The 20,056-nt window shown below is 40.9% G+C and overlaps 2 protein-coding genes across 2 annotated transcripts; both read right to left on the bottom strand.

Moving 5' to 3' along the window:
- Positions 1 to 214: 214 nt before the first annotated feature.
- On the bottom strand, positions 215 to 4,962 carry LOC112240365 (gastrula zinc finger protein XlCGF17.1-like). The gene is made up of 2 exons (XM_024408673.2): positions 4,769 to 4,962; positions 215 to 1,622 (listed from the first exon to the last, which is right to left on the bottom strand). Exons 1-2 carry the CDS (start codon positions 4,914 to 4,916, stop codon positions 652 to 654), a joined length of 1,119 nt encoding a protein of 372 aa, XP_024264441.2. The 5' UTR covers positions 4,917 to 4,962; the 3' UTR covers positions 215 to 651.
- Positions 4,963 to 7,148: 2,186 nt separating this feature from the next.
- Positions 7,149 to 16,331, bottom strand: LOC112240361 (gastrula zinc finger protein XlCGF71.1-like). The gene is made up of 2 exons (XM_042316430.1): positions 16,110 to 16,331; positions 7,149 to 7,819 (listed from the first exon to the last, which is right to left on the bottom strand). The coding sequence occupies exons 1-2, from the start codon at positions 16,258 to 16,260 to the stop codon at positions 7,182 to 7,184; spliced, it is 789 nt and encodes a 262-aa protein (XP_042172364.1). The 5' UTR covers positions 16,261 to 16,331; the 3' UTR covers positions 7,149 to 7,181.
- Positions 16,332 to 20,056: the final 3,725 nt, after the last annotated feature.

Raw genomic sequence — 20,056 nt, 5'->3', positions numbered from 1 at the left:
TGGGAGACCACCTCAAGCCCCTGGTAGAGTCGGGGTGGTGTTCACCACTCCACCACGCCTTCAGCAGGCTGGAAAGGTGGGATTGATTTGTTAGTTTCAGTTTTCAGGAATTGAATCCTTTGACATATTGTTGATTTCAACATTTTTCCTTTTCAACAAAAATCCACTGGATTCGTTGAAGTCGGTCATTGGGTTAATTTGTTTTGCAATTTGAAAATATATATCAAGATTTATTTTTATAGCACATTTCAGACATGGACGAATAAAATCAATGAAAATAAAAACGGAAATATTTACTACACAACAAACATAAGACGATTAAAAAAGCCAAAATAGTTCAATGCCAATGTGGTAACAACTCCTTTTTTGTTAATCAAATAAATAGTACTCTTTCAATTCAGAACCTGTATTTTACCCCCGATGAGTCTAATATCCATATCATGCTGAAATCAATAGAACAGGGGACAAACGTTTAGGGTTCTACATTGTGACATGATTAAGATACTCCTACTACAATGTTAAAACATTCTACATTGTGACATCATTAAAATACTCCTACTACAATGTTAAAACATTCTACATTGTGACATCATTAGAACACTCCTACTACAATGTTAAAACATTCTACATTGTGACATTATTTCATTGATATCATGAAACAACTCCTTCATGTATTTTCTGGTGTTTAATCAGAGATCGATTATCAGAGTATCTCTTGTCACATTGATCACAACTATGTGACTTCTCTCCTGAGTGTCTTCTCTGGTGCTTAGTCAAGTTACCAGACTCAGTAAAACTCTTCCCACATTGATCACAGCTATATGGTTTCTCTCCTGTGTGTGTTCTCTGATGCTTAGTCAAGTTACCAGGCTCAGTAAAAGTCTTCCCACATTGATCACAGCTAAAATATTTCTCTCCTGTGTGTGTTCTCTGGTGCCTAGTCAGCTGACTAGACTGAGTAAAACTCTTCCCGCATTGATCACAGCTATAAGGTTTCTCTCCTGTGTGTGTTCTCTGGTGAACTATCAGGCTGCTTAAGTGACTAAAACTCTTCCCACATTGATCACAGCTATAAGGCTTCTCTCCTGTGTGTATTCTCTGGTGTGATTTTAAATGTCCTGATATCAGAAAACTCTTACCACAGTCTGTGCAGTGGAAAGATTTATCTCCTGTGTGTGTTCTCTGGTGTATAGTCAGCTTGCTAGATGTAGTAAAACCCTTCCCACATTGATAACAGCTATAAGATTTCTCTCCAGTGTGAATTCTCTGGTGTGTGTTTAGTGACTCTGATCTTGAGTAACTCTTCCCACAGTCAGAGCAGTGGAAAGATTTATCTCCTGTGTGTGTTCTCTGGTGTATAGTCAGACGGCTAGATGTAGTAAAACTCTTCCCACATTGAGAACAGCTATAAGGTTTCTCTCCAGTGTGAATTCTCTGGTGTGCTTTCAGTGAATCTGATCTTGAGTAACTCTTCCCACAGACAGAGCAGTGGTGAGGTTTCATTCCTGTGGGTCTCTGCTGGAATTTGAGATGTTCTGAAGTGGAGAGACTCTTCTCTGCCTCGTCAGCTTTGTGATGTAGTTGAGGCTCCCCAGAGAATCCCCGATAGTCAGGTCTCTCTCCTGTGTGAGCAACAAAATCAGACAGATGATTAAAGGCCCACAACAGCAGAAATCCATTGTTTATTTGAGCTAAGGTAATGTTAAGGTATATAATATATATATATAATAATAATGTTTGTGTCATTGTTGCAAATCAACTGCTTTATACTTTAAAAAAACACTTCAACTTCAACCAGTAAAATGCCCATTGGCATTAGCATTCTAGCTAACAGCTTTGCTACCAGCCTGTCAATGAGCGTTAGCATTCTAGCTAACAGCTTTGCTACCAGCCTGTGAGCGTTTTAAATGCAATAACAGAGCATGTTAGCATTCTAGCTAACAGCTTTGCTACCAGCTGTCAATGAGCATTAGCATTCAAGCTAACAACTTCTGCATCCAGAATAGGTATTTTGCAACTTTCACAACCAAATATGTGACCCGCCGTCTCTATTCAGTCTTATGTAGCAACCTTTTAAATGTTTTTTATTTATTTTTACATTGGATAAAAGTACAGACTGAGCTTCTACATGGTATCATACACTCTAGTTGGAGGAAACATGAGGAAGTAATGTAGATTTAAAAAATTACATTTAGAATCCCATTCAGGACAAAAAGGCATTCTAACATGAGGAAGTAATGTATCTCACCAGGTTCCCCCATTAGGCAAACCATTAACAGTATGTATCTCACCAGGTTCCCCCATTAGGCAAACCATTAACAGTATTTACCTCACCAGGTTCCCCCATTAGGCAAACCATTAACAGTATGTATCTCACCAGGTTCCCCCATTAGGCAAACCATTAACAGTATTTACCTCACCAGGTTCCCCCATTAGGCAAACCATTAACAGTATTTACCTCACCAGGTTCCCCCCATTAGGCAAATCATTAACAGTATTTACCTCACCAGGTTCCCCATTAGGCAAACCATTAACAGTATTTACCTCACCAGGTTCCCCCATTAGGCAAACCATTAACAGGCAAAAACCATTAACAGTATTTATCTCACCAGGTTCCCCAAACCATTAGGCAAACCATTAACAGTATTTACCTCACCAGGTTCCCCCATTAGGCAAACCATTAACAGTATTTATCTCACCAGGTTCCCCCATTAGGCAAACCATTATCAGTATTTACCTCACCAGGATCCCCCATTAGGCAAACCATTATCAGTATTTATCTCACCAGGTTCCCCCATTAGGCAAACCATTATCAGTATTTATCTCACCAGGTTCCCCATTAGGCAAACCATTATCATTACTACATTGTCTATTGTTGTATATCTTCAGTGCTGCTCTTTGTTCACGCCCATTTATCATCCTTCACACCCTCTAGAGCCTTAGACCCGCCCATCTCTTAAAGAATTCACATTGGAACATGAGAATGTGGCCATGTGGTGAAGCAGTGAGGCATAAAAAAACAAAGATGTCAACAATAAAATACTTCATTCACTTCAAGTAGATTACAATTAGGAAAAACCTAGAACACAAGAAGGTCAAAACAATATCTAGACCTAGGCGTATATATTCTTTATTTCACCTTTATTTAACTAGGCAAGTCAGTTACAAATTCTTATTGTCAATGACGGCCTAGGAACAGTGGGTTAACTGCCTGTTCAGGGGCAGAACGACTGATTTGATGGGTGGGTGGGTAACCTTCTGGTTACACGTCCAACGCTCTAACCACTAGGCTACCCTGCCCCCTGCCGCCCCAGTTTTTAAGATCAGAACTTTTGCAATGAAGAGACCATGGTCCAAAGGGCAGAAAAATATGCTTTCGGGTTAGATGAATTTGTTCATATCATAACCAAAGTTACTCAAAGGATCTGATGGGGCGGTAGGTAGCCTAGTGGTTAGAGCGTTGGGCCAGTAACCGAAAGGTTGCTAGATCGAATCCCCGAGCTGACAAGGTAAACATCTTGCCTAGTTAAATAAAGTTTTTTTTTTAAAGTGTTGTGTATTTGTATGGTGTACCATCTCCACTATTATTATAACATCTTGAGGTTCTGCTCACCTGAGTTGAATACCTCATCGTATGTGTAGACCAGACTATTTACCAAGAGAGTTTACATCTGTATTTTTTTTAGCTGTCTATTTACCACCACAAACTAATGCTGGCACTAACACCACACTCAACGCGTTGTATAGGGCCATAAGCAACCAAGACAACACTCATCCAGAGGCCACTCAGGTGATTTCATGTTATTTCTACCTGTGCAACTAGAGGGGGGGGGACCTCTAGATCGACCTTTACTCCACACACAGAGACACATACAAAGCCCCTCCCTCAGCCTCCATCTGGTAAATATCAACATAACTCTATCCTCCTGATTATAAGTCAACACTGAAACAGGAAGTACAGGTTCAATAAGGAAGTGGTCCGATGAAGCGGTTGCTAAGCGACATGACTGGTTCACAGAATGGAATATGTTCAGGGATTCATCCGGTGGCCTTTAGGAATTTACCACATCAGACAATGGCTTTATTAATAAGTGCATCGACGGCGTCGTAACAGTGACCAGTGAATATTTGAGACTGTTGGGACAAAAACAATCTTGGTCGACCAACAGCCTGTCGACCAAACAATCGACCAGATGACTAAATGGGGTCAGACATTATATCATTATGACGTCATAATAGCCATTGACTACTGAAGAATACAACTTATAAATGCCTCAAATGTTTCAACTGTATTTCCCATCAGAAACCAAAACATAAGCTTGTATAACTCCATTGTTTGTAAACTAACACTGTATAGCCTCATTATGACATCATGGATGAATTCTAGAATATACTATATAGCCTAGAAACCTGGTTAAACTATCATTATGACATCATGGATGAATTCTAAAATATACTATATAGCCTAGAAACTGGTTAAACAATCATTATGACATCATGGATGGCCAGTCCTTGTATTCATAGTGTAGTGAATTCAGGGGAGGCCCTGAGCTGAACTCAAACCTGGGTCCAGCGACTGTCAAGCCAACGCCTTATAACTGTTATGCCAAGATGTTTGAACCTATGGATGCAAGGACTGACCACTGGCTATACATCAATAATTTAAAAGTGAAAATATGGATGTAGCAATTGCATATTTCCGCTTTAACACCACTCATCAGTTCAACAACTGCAAAGTTTGTGCCTCAGTTTTTAAGACAGTACTTACTAGTGTTAATCGAGGAACGGTTTCTCAAAACCATCTTACGGTTGAGTTCATCATTAGAACCATCGGACACCTTAAGATGCGTTTGGGAAACCGGGCCCAGATATCCAGTTTCCTCCTCTTCTTCCTCCTTTTTCAGTGTGACAATCATCTCTCCTTCCTCCTCTTTCACTCCAAAAACCGCATCCTCCTCTTTCTCTTCCTCTTCTTTTACTGTAACATCCTCCTCCTCTTTCACTCTGAACGTGTCTTCCTCTTCTTTAACGGAAACGTCTTTCTCTTCTTCTTTCACTGTAACAGTCTCACCATCTACTTGTTTTTGTATTGTAACAACCTCCTCTTCCTCCTCCTCCTCCTCTTTCACGAGAGCTTCTTTCTCCGTCCAGCAGACCTCCTCTTCTTTAGCAGGAGGAGAGCAGCTTAGTGAACACATGGTCGGAGATGTTAGCTAGCTAGGCTAATGCTAACTTTACCAGGCGCTAGCTGACTAACAACAACACCGTAAATATGAAATTAAATGGGATAACTAACTAGACGACAGAATTGTGTTTAAAACACAGTGGCTCTACGGAAAACGTCTAAAGAGCTTTATTGGTTCGTCTATTTTGTCTATCAAGCTACGGAGGTGTCTGACTAACTGTTGCTGCTGTTGAAAGAAGAGTTCCGTCCACTACATTATACGTCACACCAGCAGCATCGCCTTAAAGTCTCAGACCGCCATCTGCTGACTGGAGTGGGTAACGCAGTTGAGTAAAATGTATCTATTTTATTTGCAGACAAGTTGAAGGGTAGGAAGCATGATTTTTTTACACACAAATGAAACAACACAGTGTGGTTAAAGAGTTAGTAACTTAGTTGTAGTCACGATCTGGTTACCTATAAGAACAAACAGTCATATTTATGAATTTATTTCCGGATATCTTCTAAACTACCCACAATGCACAATTTTGCAATGTCAAATTGATATACTCTGTGCTACCGAGTTCATATGGCCAGAATCCATCTCATATCTTCTCCCACTGCGTAAAGTGTGGTCGTGCAATAACTCAATTCGCCCTTGCACTACTTTTAACGCAAAACGTAGTACACTCAGTTTTTTGCAGATTCTAGTTATGGAAACAGAAAACTGTATTGAGATCAAACGTTTCATCGATGAGAAAATGTGCAGAATGTCGGACAAAATCTATTTCACTCTATCATCTCCCACTCATCTTTCACTGGGCTTCCTCTCATCGCCATATTTGGTAGTGAGTAAAAAGTACATCCTGCTCCTCTCCTCTCTCTCTACCTAACGTCCCCTCACAGTCCCTTCAATTTCCCCTAACGTCCCCTCACAGTCCCGTTAGATTGGCTGCTCAGCCTACCTAAATTATCCCTCACCCATCATAGCCCTGCCATTCCCAACCAATCAGTACTTGGAAACGCGCATCTGGACACTACACCCGCCCACTCAGGTCAGAGTGTTGTCGTTGTCCGAAGGGAGAAGACGCCTGTTTCTGAGGACTTTTTATTGTCGACAGTAACACAAATGTCTGAATGTTGTGAGTGCATCGAAATATAAGCATTTCACTGTTGTATTCGGCGCATGTGACAAATAAACATAATACAATTAGATTTGATAGTTCAGACATACAGTACCAGTCAAAAGTTGGACACACTCACTACTCATTCAAGGGCTTTTCTTAATTTTAACTATTTTCTACATTGTAGAATAATAATTAAGACATCACAACTATGAAATAACGCATATGGAATGTAGTAACCGAAAAAAGTAGTAGCCAACAAAGTGTGAAACAAATATATATATTTTTTAAACGAGCTCCTTATAAGCACCAAAAACGCTGTTTTGACAACTGGCAATAAATCTATTGGGGGGAAATCAGGTTGAAACTGCTGTTGAAACTAACAACTAAAATACCACATTGAAATGGGAGATATCTTTTGGAATTTTAAAATCTTTTATCTCACTGGTTAGATAATCTGTCAGCTACATTTCGGAGTGATGCATTTAAATGTAGAGGTCCCCAGAACGAAGAGAAATGCAACACTTATTTGTCATCACTCATATCGAAATCACGTTGAAATCAATTGCGCGAGAGGGAGGAGATGAGGTTACACATCCTGATTAAACAAACAGCTCTAAAACCACATGGAATCTGGGTTTAATGTGTACATCACTGGTTAGAGGACAACTTGTGGTAAACAGCTAGCTACATTTTGAAGTGTTGCATTTTGATTCAAGTGGATCACCAGCGAGATAAGTGTAACGCAACACTTTTTGTTAATCACATAAATAGTACTCTTTCATTTCAGAACCTGGATTTTTCCCTTGATGGGGCTAATATCCATATCATGATGAAAGCAATAGATCAGGGGGCAAACGTTTAGGGTTCTACATTGTGACATTTTATTGATATCATGGAACAACTCCTTCATGTATTTTCTGATGTCTAATCAGAGATCTTTTACCAGAGTATCTCTTCCCACATTGATCACAGCTATACGATTTCTCTCCTGTGTGTGTTCTCTGGTGTGCAGTCAGCTGGCTAGATGAAACAAAACTCTTCCCACATTGATCACAGCTATAACATTTCTCTCCTGTGTGTGTTCTCTGGTGTACAGTCAGCTGGCTAGATGAAACAAAACTCTTCCCACATTGATCACAGCTATAAGGTTTCTCTCCCGTGTGAATCCTTTGGTGTGTTTTCAGGCTGCTTGGAACATTAAAACTCTTCCCACAGTCAGTGCAGCTATAAGGTTTCTCTCCAGTGTGAATTCTCTGGTGTCTTTTCAGGCTGCTTAGATCAGTAAATCTCTTCCCACATTGATCACAGCTATAAGGTTTCTCTCCTGTATGGATTCTCTGATGTCTTTTGAGGTCTGCTGAAGATGTGAATCTCTTCCCACAGTCAGAGCAGCGGTGAGGTTTCTTCCCTGTGCGTTTCCGCTTCTGTTTCTTGAGATGTTCTGATGCGGAAAAACTCTCCTCTACCTCTTCAGCTTCATGATGTTGTTGAGGCTCCCCAGAGGATCCACGATCGTCATGACGCTCTCCTGTGTGAACAACAAAAACAAAGTCAGACAGAAGGTTTAAAGGCCCACAACAGAAATTCACCGTTTATTTTAGCTGAAAGGACAGGCCTCATGCCCATGATGTTGTGTACAAACGTGTTTGACAATTGTCTTAAAAAGACCAGTCAAGCAACAATAGTCATATTTTGTCTTATTTTTTTCACCTCAGTAGTAAAGTGGATGATTGTAGGCTAGAAATACGTTATTGATGTTGTTGAAACTCTAAGCAGTGTGCCAGACAACTTTTGATCACCAATATAGGCCCCATTCTGTGTTTGCTAAAATTGTGCCACGAGGGCGATGCACACACAATTTGGTTGCAGAAACTCCTCCCTGCTAATGAGGAAACCACTAGTTATGGACGTAGTATATCTGGTAATGAGGAAACAGCTAGTTATGGATGTAGTACTGTATATATCTGTATATCTGAAACTCACATTAAGCTCTGTGTCTATTCACTAATTCACCACCGTGGGGGAAAACTCAGGGGTGTTCTCATAGGCTGACAGCAAATATAGCCTCCATTTACAGGTTGCTTATGAGTGCATTTCACATTACTTTTGGATTATAATTGTAAGGTTTGTTTGAATGTCCTGGTTAATATGATGTTTGTGTCATCATCACAATTCAACTGCTTCATACTTAAAAACAGTAAACTGCTCTGTGGTTAGCTTTCCTTCCAGTCTGTCAATGAGCATTTAGCATTTAAGCTAACAACTGCTGCATCCAAAATAGGTATTATGCAACTTCCACAACCAAATATTATTTTAGCAAATAATAAAAACAAAAATTGTAAAGCCTATGAGAACCCCAAAAGTGTTTTTTTAAATTTAGAAGTAATAACCTGGTAAATCTAGACTGTTGAATGGTCCCAGATGGTGAACAGTTTATTTAGTAATAACCTGGTAAATCTAGACTGTTGAATGGTCCCAGATGGTGAACAGTTTATTTAGTAATAACCTGGTAAATCTAGATTGCTGAATGGTGCCAGATGGTGAATATCAGTTGTTTTCTCCCACGGTGGTCATTCTACTTTATGACGTGACTCTGAGTCATCAGGTTGCCATGGGCTACATGGGGTGTTTTGGTTTCACTCTGGGTTGAGTAAACAAACAGAGAGGGGACAAAGCCTCTCCTATTTGAGTGGCTGATAATACGTGCTGACTGATGATGGATTACTTCCTGTCGTCTACAGTCTATAGTGTTATAACCTCTCCTTCTGAACTACAGTATATAGTGTTATAACCTCTCCTTCTGAACTACAGTCTATAGTGTTATAACCTCTCCTTCTGAACTACAGTATATAGTGTTATAACCTCTCCTTCTGAACTACAGTATAGTGTTATAACCTCTCCTTCTGAACTACAGTCTATAGTGTTATAAACTCTCCTTCTGAACTACAGTCTATAGTTATAACCTCTCCTTCTGAACTACAGTCTATAGTGTTATAACCTCTCCTTCTGAACTACAGTATGTAGTGTTATAACCTCTCCTTCTGAACTACAGTATGTAGTGTTATAACCTCTCCTTCTGAACTACAGTATGTAGTGTTATAATCTCTCCTTCTGAACTACAGTATATAGTGTTATAACCTCTCCTTCTGAACTACAGTGTATAGTGTTATAACCTCTCCTTCTGAACTACAGTCTATAGTGTTATAACCTCTCCTTCTGAACTACAGTCTATAGTGTTATAACCTCTCCTTCTGAACTACAGTCTATAGTGTTATAACCTCTCCTTCTGAACTACAGTCTATAGTGTTATAACCTCTCCTTCTGAACTACAGTGTATAGTGTTATAACCTCTCCTTCTGAACTACAGTGTATAGTGTTATAACCTCTCTGAACTACAGTGTATAGTGTTATAACCTCTCCTTCTGAACTTCGATTAGTCATCCCTGTAGAACACTCCTTTAAAGTGGAACTGACAGCGATTTAACTACTTTGCAGATATGAAACAAACAGTCAATCATAATATCAGTCAAAAATATAAAATTCCCAGTTTATGCTACAAAACCAACTTTATATGAGGTTTTTAAAACTAGGTTCTATTGGACTCACCATTCCATGATGTACACGAAGGCATTGTCGGCAGATAGATGCAGTTTAATGCATAATTCATATAATTCACCAATACATTTCTTGGTAGTCCAAAACATATTGCTATCGGGTTGTAAATCACAGCTGGTCTGGTACATTGTTTGTTACCTCCATTCGGGATGCACTGTTTCAGTTTCAATGACTCAATATTTTCTTTTTCTTTACAACAACAAAAAGAAGGACAAATGTAACTAAGGCTGTGAATCACATTACAAATTAAATTAGCAAGGGCAATGATCACAATTCAGTCATAACGTGGCTAATAGGCTAGCGTATTTATGTAACAAACTAAAAAAAACACAGAGCCTAAAGTTAGCTAGCTAGCTGCTAGGAGGAGGTCATGCCATTGGAGGAGGACCCTAATGTTAGCTAGCTAGCTGCTAGGAGGAGGTCATGCCATTGGAGGAGGACCCTAATGTTAGCTAGCTAGCTGCTAGGAGGAGGTCATGCCATTGGAGGAGGACCCTAATGTTAGCTAGCTAGCTGCTAGGAGGAGGTCATGCCATTGGAGGAGGACCCTAATGTTAGCTAGCTAGCTGCTAGGAGGAGGTCATGCCATTGGAGGAGGACCCTAATGTTAGCTAGCTAGCTGCTAGGAGGAGGTCATGCCATTGGAGGAGGACCCTAATGTTAGCTAGCTAGCTGCTAGGAGGAGGTCATGCCATTGGAGGAGGACCCTAATGTTAGCTAGCTAGCTGCTAGGAGGAGGTCATTCCATTGGAGGAGTGAGAGAATGACTGACTTTTCCCCCTCATATTGTTTTTCAGTGGCTGTACACAGCTAGAGATGCAGGTGTCATTTGGTTATCTAGCAAGAACTTGAACGACTGTTATCCAGTTAGCATATCCCTTGCGTTTACATATTCACTCTGGCTAACTACTCCCGATTTCAGAGCGCTCTCGTCTGAGTGTACCAGAGTGCAGAATAACTGATTAATTTACTAATGTGCAACACCCTGCTGAATATGACCGGTGTCGGCAACCGTAGGCAAAGAAAGTCTGATTGGCTATAGAGCACCGGCCTGTGTAGACACTGGTCCTGGACGAGACAGATGTTTTATCCGGTTGTATTTACTGCAGTCTATTAATTCTCCAAACACACGGTCGCTTTCCCACTCTGTTGATATAGAATGTCCACAAATGCCTTAGAATTTGGGGGAAGTATTAAGAATGTATATGACAACATGAAAATGAACGTATCTACACACGGTCATAACTTCACCTAACAACAACAGACCTACCGTAGGACCCATAACGTCACCTAGCAACAACAGACCTACCGTAGGACCCATAACGTCACCTAGCAACAACAGACCTACCGTAGGACCCATAACTTCACCTAACAACAACAGACCTACTGTAGGACCCATAACTTCACCTAACAATAACATAGACCTACTGTAGGACCCATAACGTCACCTAATAATAACATAGACCTACTGTAAGACCCATAACCTCCCAAAGATCATCCTTTAAATCAAGCAGACAAAAGCAAATTATAAACTAGGTCTGTCCCCGACTAAAACCAATCTGGGTGGACCGAGAGTCATCTGTTCTTTCAACCAAAAGTGTATTTTTCCATCTATGTTCAAATAAAATCAACTATATGTAGGCAACTGAGCTTGTCTGATGCTTTAAGCTGTGATTACAAATTACAAATGAAGACACACAAATGACTCAGGATAGCCTAACCAGAAGAAGAAAAAAAACTCTTCCTCCTCCCGCTGCTGCTGGCCTTTGTAAATTCTGACGTTATGCTCCTGAGGTTTCTGGTAATAGACTACACCAGCATTCGGTAACCTTTTCCATTTGTAGTGCAAATTTATCTGACCATTTCTACTGATCTGGTGCCAGTTATGATTTTCATATTCACATTTTACTGGAACAGTTTAATTTAATTTATAATAGTCTTTGTATCTCAACATCATTCGCTGTGGTTAATCTACATTATAAACTGGGTGGTTCGAGCCCTGAATGCGGATTGGCTGACAGCCGTGGTATATCAGACTACTCTAATTACATTGGTAACCAACATTTATAATAAACTCAGCAAAAAAAGAAACGTCCCCTTTTCAGGACTCTGTCTTCCAAAGATAGTTTGTTTTTAAAGATTTTCAAAGATAAAAATCCAAATAACTTCACAGATCTTCATTGTAAAGGGTTTAAACACAGTTTCCCATGCTTGTCTAATGAACTGTAAACAATTAATGAACATGCACCTGTGGAACGGTCGTTAAGACACTAACAGCTTACAGACGGTAGACAATTAAGGTCACAGTTATGAAAACTTAGGACACTAAAGAGGCCTTTCTACTGACTCTGAAAAACACTAAAATAAAGATGCCCAGGGTCCCTGCTCATCTGTGTGAACATGCCTTATGCATGCTGCAAGGAGGCATGAGGACTGCAGATGTGGCCAGGGCAATAAATCGCAATGTCCGTACTGTGAGACGCCTAAGACAGCGCTACAAGGAGACAGGAAAGACAGCTGATCGTCCTCGCAGTGGCAGACCACGTGTAACAACACCTGCACAGGATCAGTACATCCGAACATCACACCTGCACGACAGGTACAAGATGGCAACAACAACTGCCCGTGTTACACCAGGAACGCACAATCCCTCCATCAGTGCTCAGACTGTCCGCAATAGGCTGAGAGAGGCTGGACTGAGGGCTTGTACGCATGTTGTAAGGCAGGTCCTCACAAGACATCACCGGCAACAACGTCGCCTATGGGAAGAAACCCACCGTCGCTGGACCAGGCACGACTGGCAAAAAGTGCTCTTCGCTGATGAGTCGCGGTTTTGTCTCACCAGGGGTGATGGTCGGATTTGCGTTTATCATCGAAGGAATGGGCGTTACACCGAGACCTGTACTCTGGAGCAGGATCGATTGAGGTGGAGGGTCCGTAATGGTCTGGGGCGGTGTGTCACAGCATCATCGGACTGAGCTTGTTGTCATTGCAGACAATCTCAATGCTGTGCGTTACAGGGAAGACATCCTCCTCCCTCATGTGGTACCCTTCCTGCAGGTTCATCCTGACATGATCCTCCAGCATGACAATGCCACCAGCCATACTGCTCGTTCTGTGTGTGATTTCCTGCAAGACAGGAATGTCAGTGTTCTGCCATAGCAAGCGAAGAGCCCAGTTCTCAATCCCATTGAGCATGTCTGGGACCTGTTGGATCGGAGGATGAGGGCTAGGGCCATTCCCCCCCCAGAAATGTCTGGGAACTTGCAGGAGCCTTGGTGGAAGAGTAGGGTAACATCTCACAGCAAGAACTGGTAAATCTGGTGCAGTCCACGAGGAGATGCACTGCATTACTTAATGCAGCTGGTGGCCACACCAGATACCGACTGTTACTTTTGATTTTGACCCCCCCTTTGTTCAGGGACACATTATTGCATTTCTGTTAGTCACATGTCTGTGGAACTTGTTCAGTTTATCTCTCAGTTGTTGAATCTTGTTATGTTCATACAAATATTTACACATGTTAAGTTTGCTGAAAATAAACGCAGTTGACAGTGAGAGGACGTTTCTTTTTTTGCTGAGTTTAGTCCTTGTATCATTGTTTGTGGTCCACAGATTTTCTATGGGATTACGGTCTGGAGACTTGCTAGGCCACTCCAGGACCTTAATGTGCTTCTTCTTGAGCCACTCCTTTGTTGCCTTGGCCGTGTGTTTTGGGTCATTGTCATGCTGGAATATCCATCCAAGATCCATTTTCAATGCCCTGGCTGAGGGAAGGAGGTTCTCACCCAAGATTTGACGGTACATGGCCCCGTCCATCGTCCCTTTGATGCGGTGAAGATGTCCTGCCCCCTTAGCAGAAAAACACCCACAAAGCATAATGTTTCCACCTCCATGTTTGATGGTGGGGATGGTGTTCTTGGGGTCATAGGCAGCATTCCTCCTCCTCCAAACACGGCGAGTTGAGTTGATGCCAAAGAGCTCCATTTTGGTCTCAACTGACCACAACACTTTCACCCAGTTGTCCTCTGAATCATTCAGATGTTCATTGGCAAACTTTAGACGGGCATGTATATGTGCTTTCTTGAGCAGGGGGACCTTGCGGGCGCTGCAGGATTTCAGTGTGTTACCAATTGTTTTCTTGGTGACTATGGTCCCAGCTGTCTTGAGATCATTGACAAGATCCTCCCATGTAGTTCTGGGCTGATTCCTCACCTTTCTCATGATCATTGCAACTCCACGAGGTGAGATCTTGCATGGAGCCCCAGGCCGAGGGAGATTGACAGTTCTTTTGTGTTTCTTCCATTTGCGAATAATCGCACCAACTGTTGTCACCTTCTCACCAAACTGCTTGGCGATGGTCTTGTAGCCCATTCCAGCCTTGTGTAGGTCCACAATCTTGTCCCTGATATCCTTGGAGAGCTCTTTGGACTTGGCCATGGTGGAGAGTTTGGAATCTGATTGATTGATTGCTTCTGTGGACAGGTGTCTTTTATACAGGTAACAAACTGAGATTAGGAGCACTCCCTTTAAGAGTGTGCTCCTAATCTCAGCTCATTACCTGTATAAAAGACATCTGGGAGACAGAAATCTTTCTGATTGAGAGGGAGTCAAATACTTATTTCCCTCATTAAAATCAATTTATAACATTTTTGACATGCGTTTTTCTGGATTTTTTTGTTGTTATTCTGTCTCTCACTGTTCATAAACCTACCATTAAACCTACCATTAAAATTATAGACTGATCATTTCATTGTCAGTGTGCAAACGTACAAAATCAGCAGGGGATCAAATGCATTTTCCCTGTACACTGTACACAGCTGTTTACCAAACCATATCTCATGGCTGACATTTTGTTGCTGTTTAAATCCCTTTAAAAAAGTCACAATCAACCAATCTGCAGTTCAACTAATAACAAAGCTGTAATTCCACCACAGTTTTGGTAATAAGATGATGGATGGGACTGGAGAAATGTAACTACTCTCAAATTCATAGACAGACCTATGGATGCAAGGACTGACCATCCATGATATCAACATTATAGGTTCAACCATGTTGAGGCGATACAGTGTTGGTTTACATTGTTTCTAAACATTAAAAAGTAAAAAAAAGTTTATTTGGGGTTCTGATGGGGTACAACAGTTGAACTAAGCTCATGAGGCATGTGTTATATTCTTCAAGAATCAATGGCTATACATAAATCACTTACAAATACAGTGTTGATTCACATTGTTTCTATAAATATATACACGGCATTTGGAAAGTATTCAGACCCCTTCACTTTTTCCACATTTTGTTACATCCTTATTCTAAAATGGATGAAATTAAATGTTTTCGTCATTAATCTACACACAATAAACTCTAATGATAACATTTGCACATTTATTAAAATAAAAAAACATGAATACCTTATTAACATAAGCATTTAGACCCTATGAGACTCTAAATTGAGATCAGGTGCATCCTGTTTCCTGACTCTCAGACCATGAGAAATAAGACTCTCTGGTCTGTTGAAACCTAGATTAAACTCTTTGGCCTGAATGCCAAGCATCCCGTCTGGAGGAAACCTGGCACCATCCTTACGGCGGCAGGGACTGGAGGACTCGTCAGGCTTGAGGGAACTAGTCAGCATTGAGGGTAAGATGAACAGAGCAAGTACAGAGAGATCCTTGATGAAAATCTGCTCCAGAGCGCTCAGGACCTCAGACTGGGGTGAAGGTTCACCTTCTAACAGGACAACGACTCTAAGCACACAGCCAAGACAACGCAGGAGTGGCTCCGGGACAAGACTCTGAATACTTTTTTCTATGCAGAGAACAATGGGAGACAGTCCCCAAAGTGTGCCAAGCTTGTAGTGTCATACCGAAGAAGCCTCAAGGCTGTAATTGCTGCCATAAAAGTACTGAGGAAAGGGTCTGAATACTTATTAAATGTGATATCAGTTGCAAAATTGCAAAAATGTCTAAAAATCTGTTTTTGTTTTGTCATTGTGTGTCGATTGATGTTGGTATATATATATTTTTTTTAAACCGTTTTAAAATAACGCTATAACATAACGAGGGAAAAGCCAATGGGTCTGAATCATTTAAACGTCCAGATATGGATGAGGCAGTTGTAGATTTAATTACAGATTTCCCCTTTAACACCACACATCAGTTCAACAACTGCAGAGTTTGTGCCTCTGTATTTAAGACAGTACTTACTAGTGTTAATCAGGGAACGGTTTCCCAAAACCATTTTATGGCTAAGTTCATCGTTACCATCGGACGCCTTAAGATGCGTTTGGGAAACCGGGCTCAGATATCCAGTATCCTCCTCTTCTTCCTCCTCCTCCTTTTTGGATGTGACAGTCATCTCCTCCTCCTCCTCTTTCACTACAAAAACTGCATCCTCTTCCTCCTCTTCTTTTACTGTAACATCCTCCTCCTCTTTCACTCTGAACTCGTCTTCCTCTTCTTTAACTGAAACGTCTTTCTCTTCTTCTTTCACTGTAACAGCCTCACCCTCTACTTGTTTTGGTATTGTAACAACCTCCTCTTCTTTCTCCTCTTTCACGACAACGTTCAGCCACAGTCCCTCTTTCTCCGTCCAGCAGACCTCCTCTTCTTTATCAGGAGGAGAGTAGCTTAGTGAACTCATGGTCGTGGATGTTAGCTATCTAGGCTAATGAATGAGCAGCAATTTAAATTGCCATGAGCTGACCAATAACATCGTAAATATGAAATTAAATCGGATAACTAACTAGACGACAGAAATGGGTTTAAAACACAGTGTCTAATATACACGAAAACGTCTAAAGAGCTTTATCGGTTCGTCTATTTTGTCTACAAGCTACCGAGGTGTCTGACTACATGTTGCTGCTGTTGAAAGAAGCGTTCCGTCCACTAGATTATACGTCACACCAGCAGCATCGCCTTAAATTCCCAGACCGCCATCTGCTGACTGGAGTGGGTAACGCAGTGGAGTAAAATGTAAAATGAGTTTATATTCAGACAACATGTTAATCGGTAGGAAGCATGAGTTTTTACCCACCAATGTAACAACACAGTGTGGTTAAAGACTTAGTAACGTAGAAGCAGTCACAATCTGGTTACCTATATGTGCAAACTGTTATGTTTTCTCGTTATTACTGTAACGACCCTGGATTTATAAGCATGGATATCGACTCTTCTGCTTGAGCATGCGTTTGCGGCACAGTCGATAGCGCGCCCGGGCTAGAAGGTCGAGGGTTCGAGATCTGCAATTCATGGCAATTTAGATAGCTTGCTGTTGCTAGCTCAATTGTCCTGGGATATAAACACGGAGTTGTTATTTTACCTGAAATTCACAATGTCCTCTACTCTGACAATTAATCCACAGATATAACGGTAAACCGAGTTTGTTTCTAGAAATCCTACTTCAGGCTTCTTCTTCTGAGTCAAATACTAAATGTTCAGTGAATGTTAGGTGGTTTACATAATTAACTTTCCTACTAACCTTCTAAAAGTTGACGTGCCAAAATCTTACCAAACCATTCATTATTCTACTAACTATGCTCACCAATGTAGCTGACCGATGTAGAGAGACAAGTGCAGAATGTTTTTTGTGATGGGGGTAATACAGTTGAAACATTAATAAGTCATTGGTGCCTGGTCACATGTCAACCTCTTTACTGTGTTGCCACCATGCTCGATACCAGTGTAACAGTATAACTTTAGACCGTGCCCTCGCCCATACCCGGGCGCGAACCAGGGACCATCTGCACACATCAACAACAGTCACCCACGAAGCATCGTTACGTCAGCGATTGAAACGCTATTTAGCGCGCACCACCGCTAACTAGCTAGCCGTTTCACGTCTGTTACACATGCACTTAGGTTGGAGTCATTAAAACTCATTTTTCAACCACTCCACTTTTGGCTAGTCAGTTAGGACATCTACTTTGTGCATGACACGTAATTTGTCCAACAATTCTTTACAGACAGATTATTTCACTTGTAATTCCCTGTATCACAATTCCAGTGGGTCAGAAGTTTACATACACTAGGTTGACTGTGCCTTTAAACAGCTTGATACATTCCAGAAAATGATGTCATTGCTTTAGAAGCTTCTGATAGGCTAATTGATATAATTTGAGTCAATTGGAGGTGTACCTGTGGATGTATTTCAAGGCCTACCTTCAAATTCAGTGCCTCTTTGCTTGACATCATGGGAAAATCAAAAGAAATCAGCCAAGACCTCAGAAAAAAGATTGTAGACCTCCACAAGTCTGGTTCATCCTTGGGAACAATTTCCAAACGCCTGAAGGTACCACGTTCATCTGTACAAACAATAGTCCGCAAGTATAAACACCATGGGACCATGCAGCCGTCTTACCGCTCAGGTAGGATAAGTGTTCTGTCTCCCAGAGATGAGCGTACTTTGGTGCGAAAAGTGCAAACCATTCCCAGAACAACATCAAAAGACCTAGTGAAGATGCTGGAGGAAACAGGTATAAATGTATCCACAGTAAAACAAGTCCTATATCAACATAACCTGAAAGGCCGCTCAGCAAGGAAGAAGCCACTGCTCCAAAACCGCCATAAAAAAGCCAGACTATGGTTTGCAACTGCACATGGACACAGATTGTACTTTTTGGAGAAATGTCCTCTGGTCTGATGAAACAATAATAGAACTGTTTGGTCATAATGACCATCGTTATGTTTGGAGGAAAAAGGGGGAGGCTTGCAAGCCGAAGAATACCATCCGAACCGTGAAGCGTGGGGGTGGCAGCATCATGTTGTGGGGGTGCTTTGCTGCAGGAGGACTGGTGCACTTCACAAAATAGATGGCATCGCGAGGAAGGAAAATTATGTGGATATTTTGAAGCAACATCTCAAGACATCAGTCAGGAAGTTAAAGCTTGATCGCAAATGGGTCTTCCAAATGGACACTGACCCCAAGCATACTTCCAAAGTTGTGGTAAAATGGCTTAAGACAACAAAGTCAAGGTGTTGGAGTGGCCATCACAAAGCCCCGACCTCAATCCTATATAATTTTTTTCGGCAGAACTGAAAAAGCGTGTGCAAGCATGGAGGCCTACAAACCTCACTCAGTTACACCAGCTCTGTCAGGAGGAATGGGCCAAAATTCACCCAATTTATCACCCAACTTATTGTGGGAAGCTTGTGGAAGGCTACCCAAAACGTTTGACCCAAGTTAAACAATTTAAAGGCAATGCTACCAAATACTAATTGAGTGTATGTAAACCTATGATCCACTGGGAGTGTGATAAAATAAATAAAAGCTGAAAATAAATCATTCTCTCTACTATTATTCTGACATTTCACATTCTTAAAATAAAGTGGTGATCCTAACTGACCTGAGACAGGGAATTTTTACTCTGATTTAATGTCAGGAATTGTGAAAAACTGAGTTTAAATGTACTTGGCTAAGGTGTATGAAAACTTCTGACTTCAACTGTATATTCTTCAAGAATCAATGACTATTAGGGCTGACCCAAATTAGTCGACTAGTCAATTGTTTGGTCAATAGGCTGATGGTCGACCCAATATGTTTTTAGTCAAACAGTCGCACATTTTTATAGTATTCAGACCCCTTGTTTGCTTGACCCACTTTTTCCACATTTTGTTACTTTACAGCCATATTGTAAAATTGATTCAATAGTTTTTTCTCCTCCTCATGTATCTACCTACATACACAATGACAAAAGAAAAACTGTTTTTTAGATTAATTAATTAAGTTGTAGAAACATCTCAAGGATGATCAATAGAAACAAGATGCACCTGAGCTCAATTTCAGGTCTCTTAGAAAAGGGTCTGAATACTTATGTAAATACGTTTTTTCTGTTTTTTATTTTTAATACATTTGCAAACATTTCTAGAACATGTTTTCACTTTGTCATTATGGGGTATTGTGATGTCATTATGGGGTATTGTGATGTCATCATGGGGTATTGTGATGTCATTATGGGATATTGTGATGTTATTATGGGGTATTGTGTGTAGATTGATGAGGAAAAGTTTTTATTAAATCAAATTTAGAATAAGGCTGTAACGTAACAAAATATGGAAAAAGTCAAGGGGTCTGAATACTTTCCGAATGCACTGCAGGTCTCTCCATTGATGGGAGATGGACATTTAAACTGATCAACGCTATCTTTATATAACTG

Source organism: Oncorhynchus tshawytscha, unplaced genomic scaffold (assembly GCF_018296145.1).
Source record: "Oncorhynchus tshawytscha isolate Ot180627B unplaced genomic scaffold, Otsh_v2.0 Un_contig_2380_pilon_pilon, whole genome shotgun sequence".
Taxonomy (NCBI): domain Eukaryota; kingdom Metazoa; phylum Chordata; class Actinopteri; order Salmoniformes; family Salmonidae; genus Oncorhynchus; species Oncorhynchus tshawytscha.
Note: the sequence above shows the minus strand (reverse complement) of the source record. Positions and strands in the feature narration are given on the sequence as shown.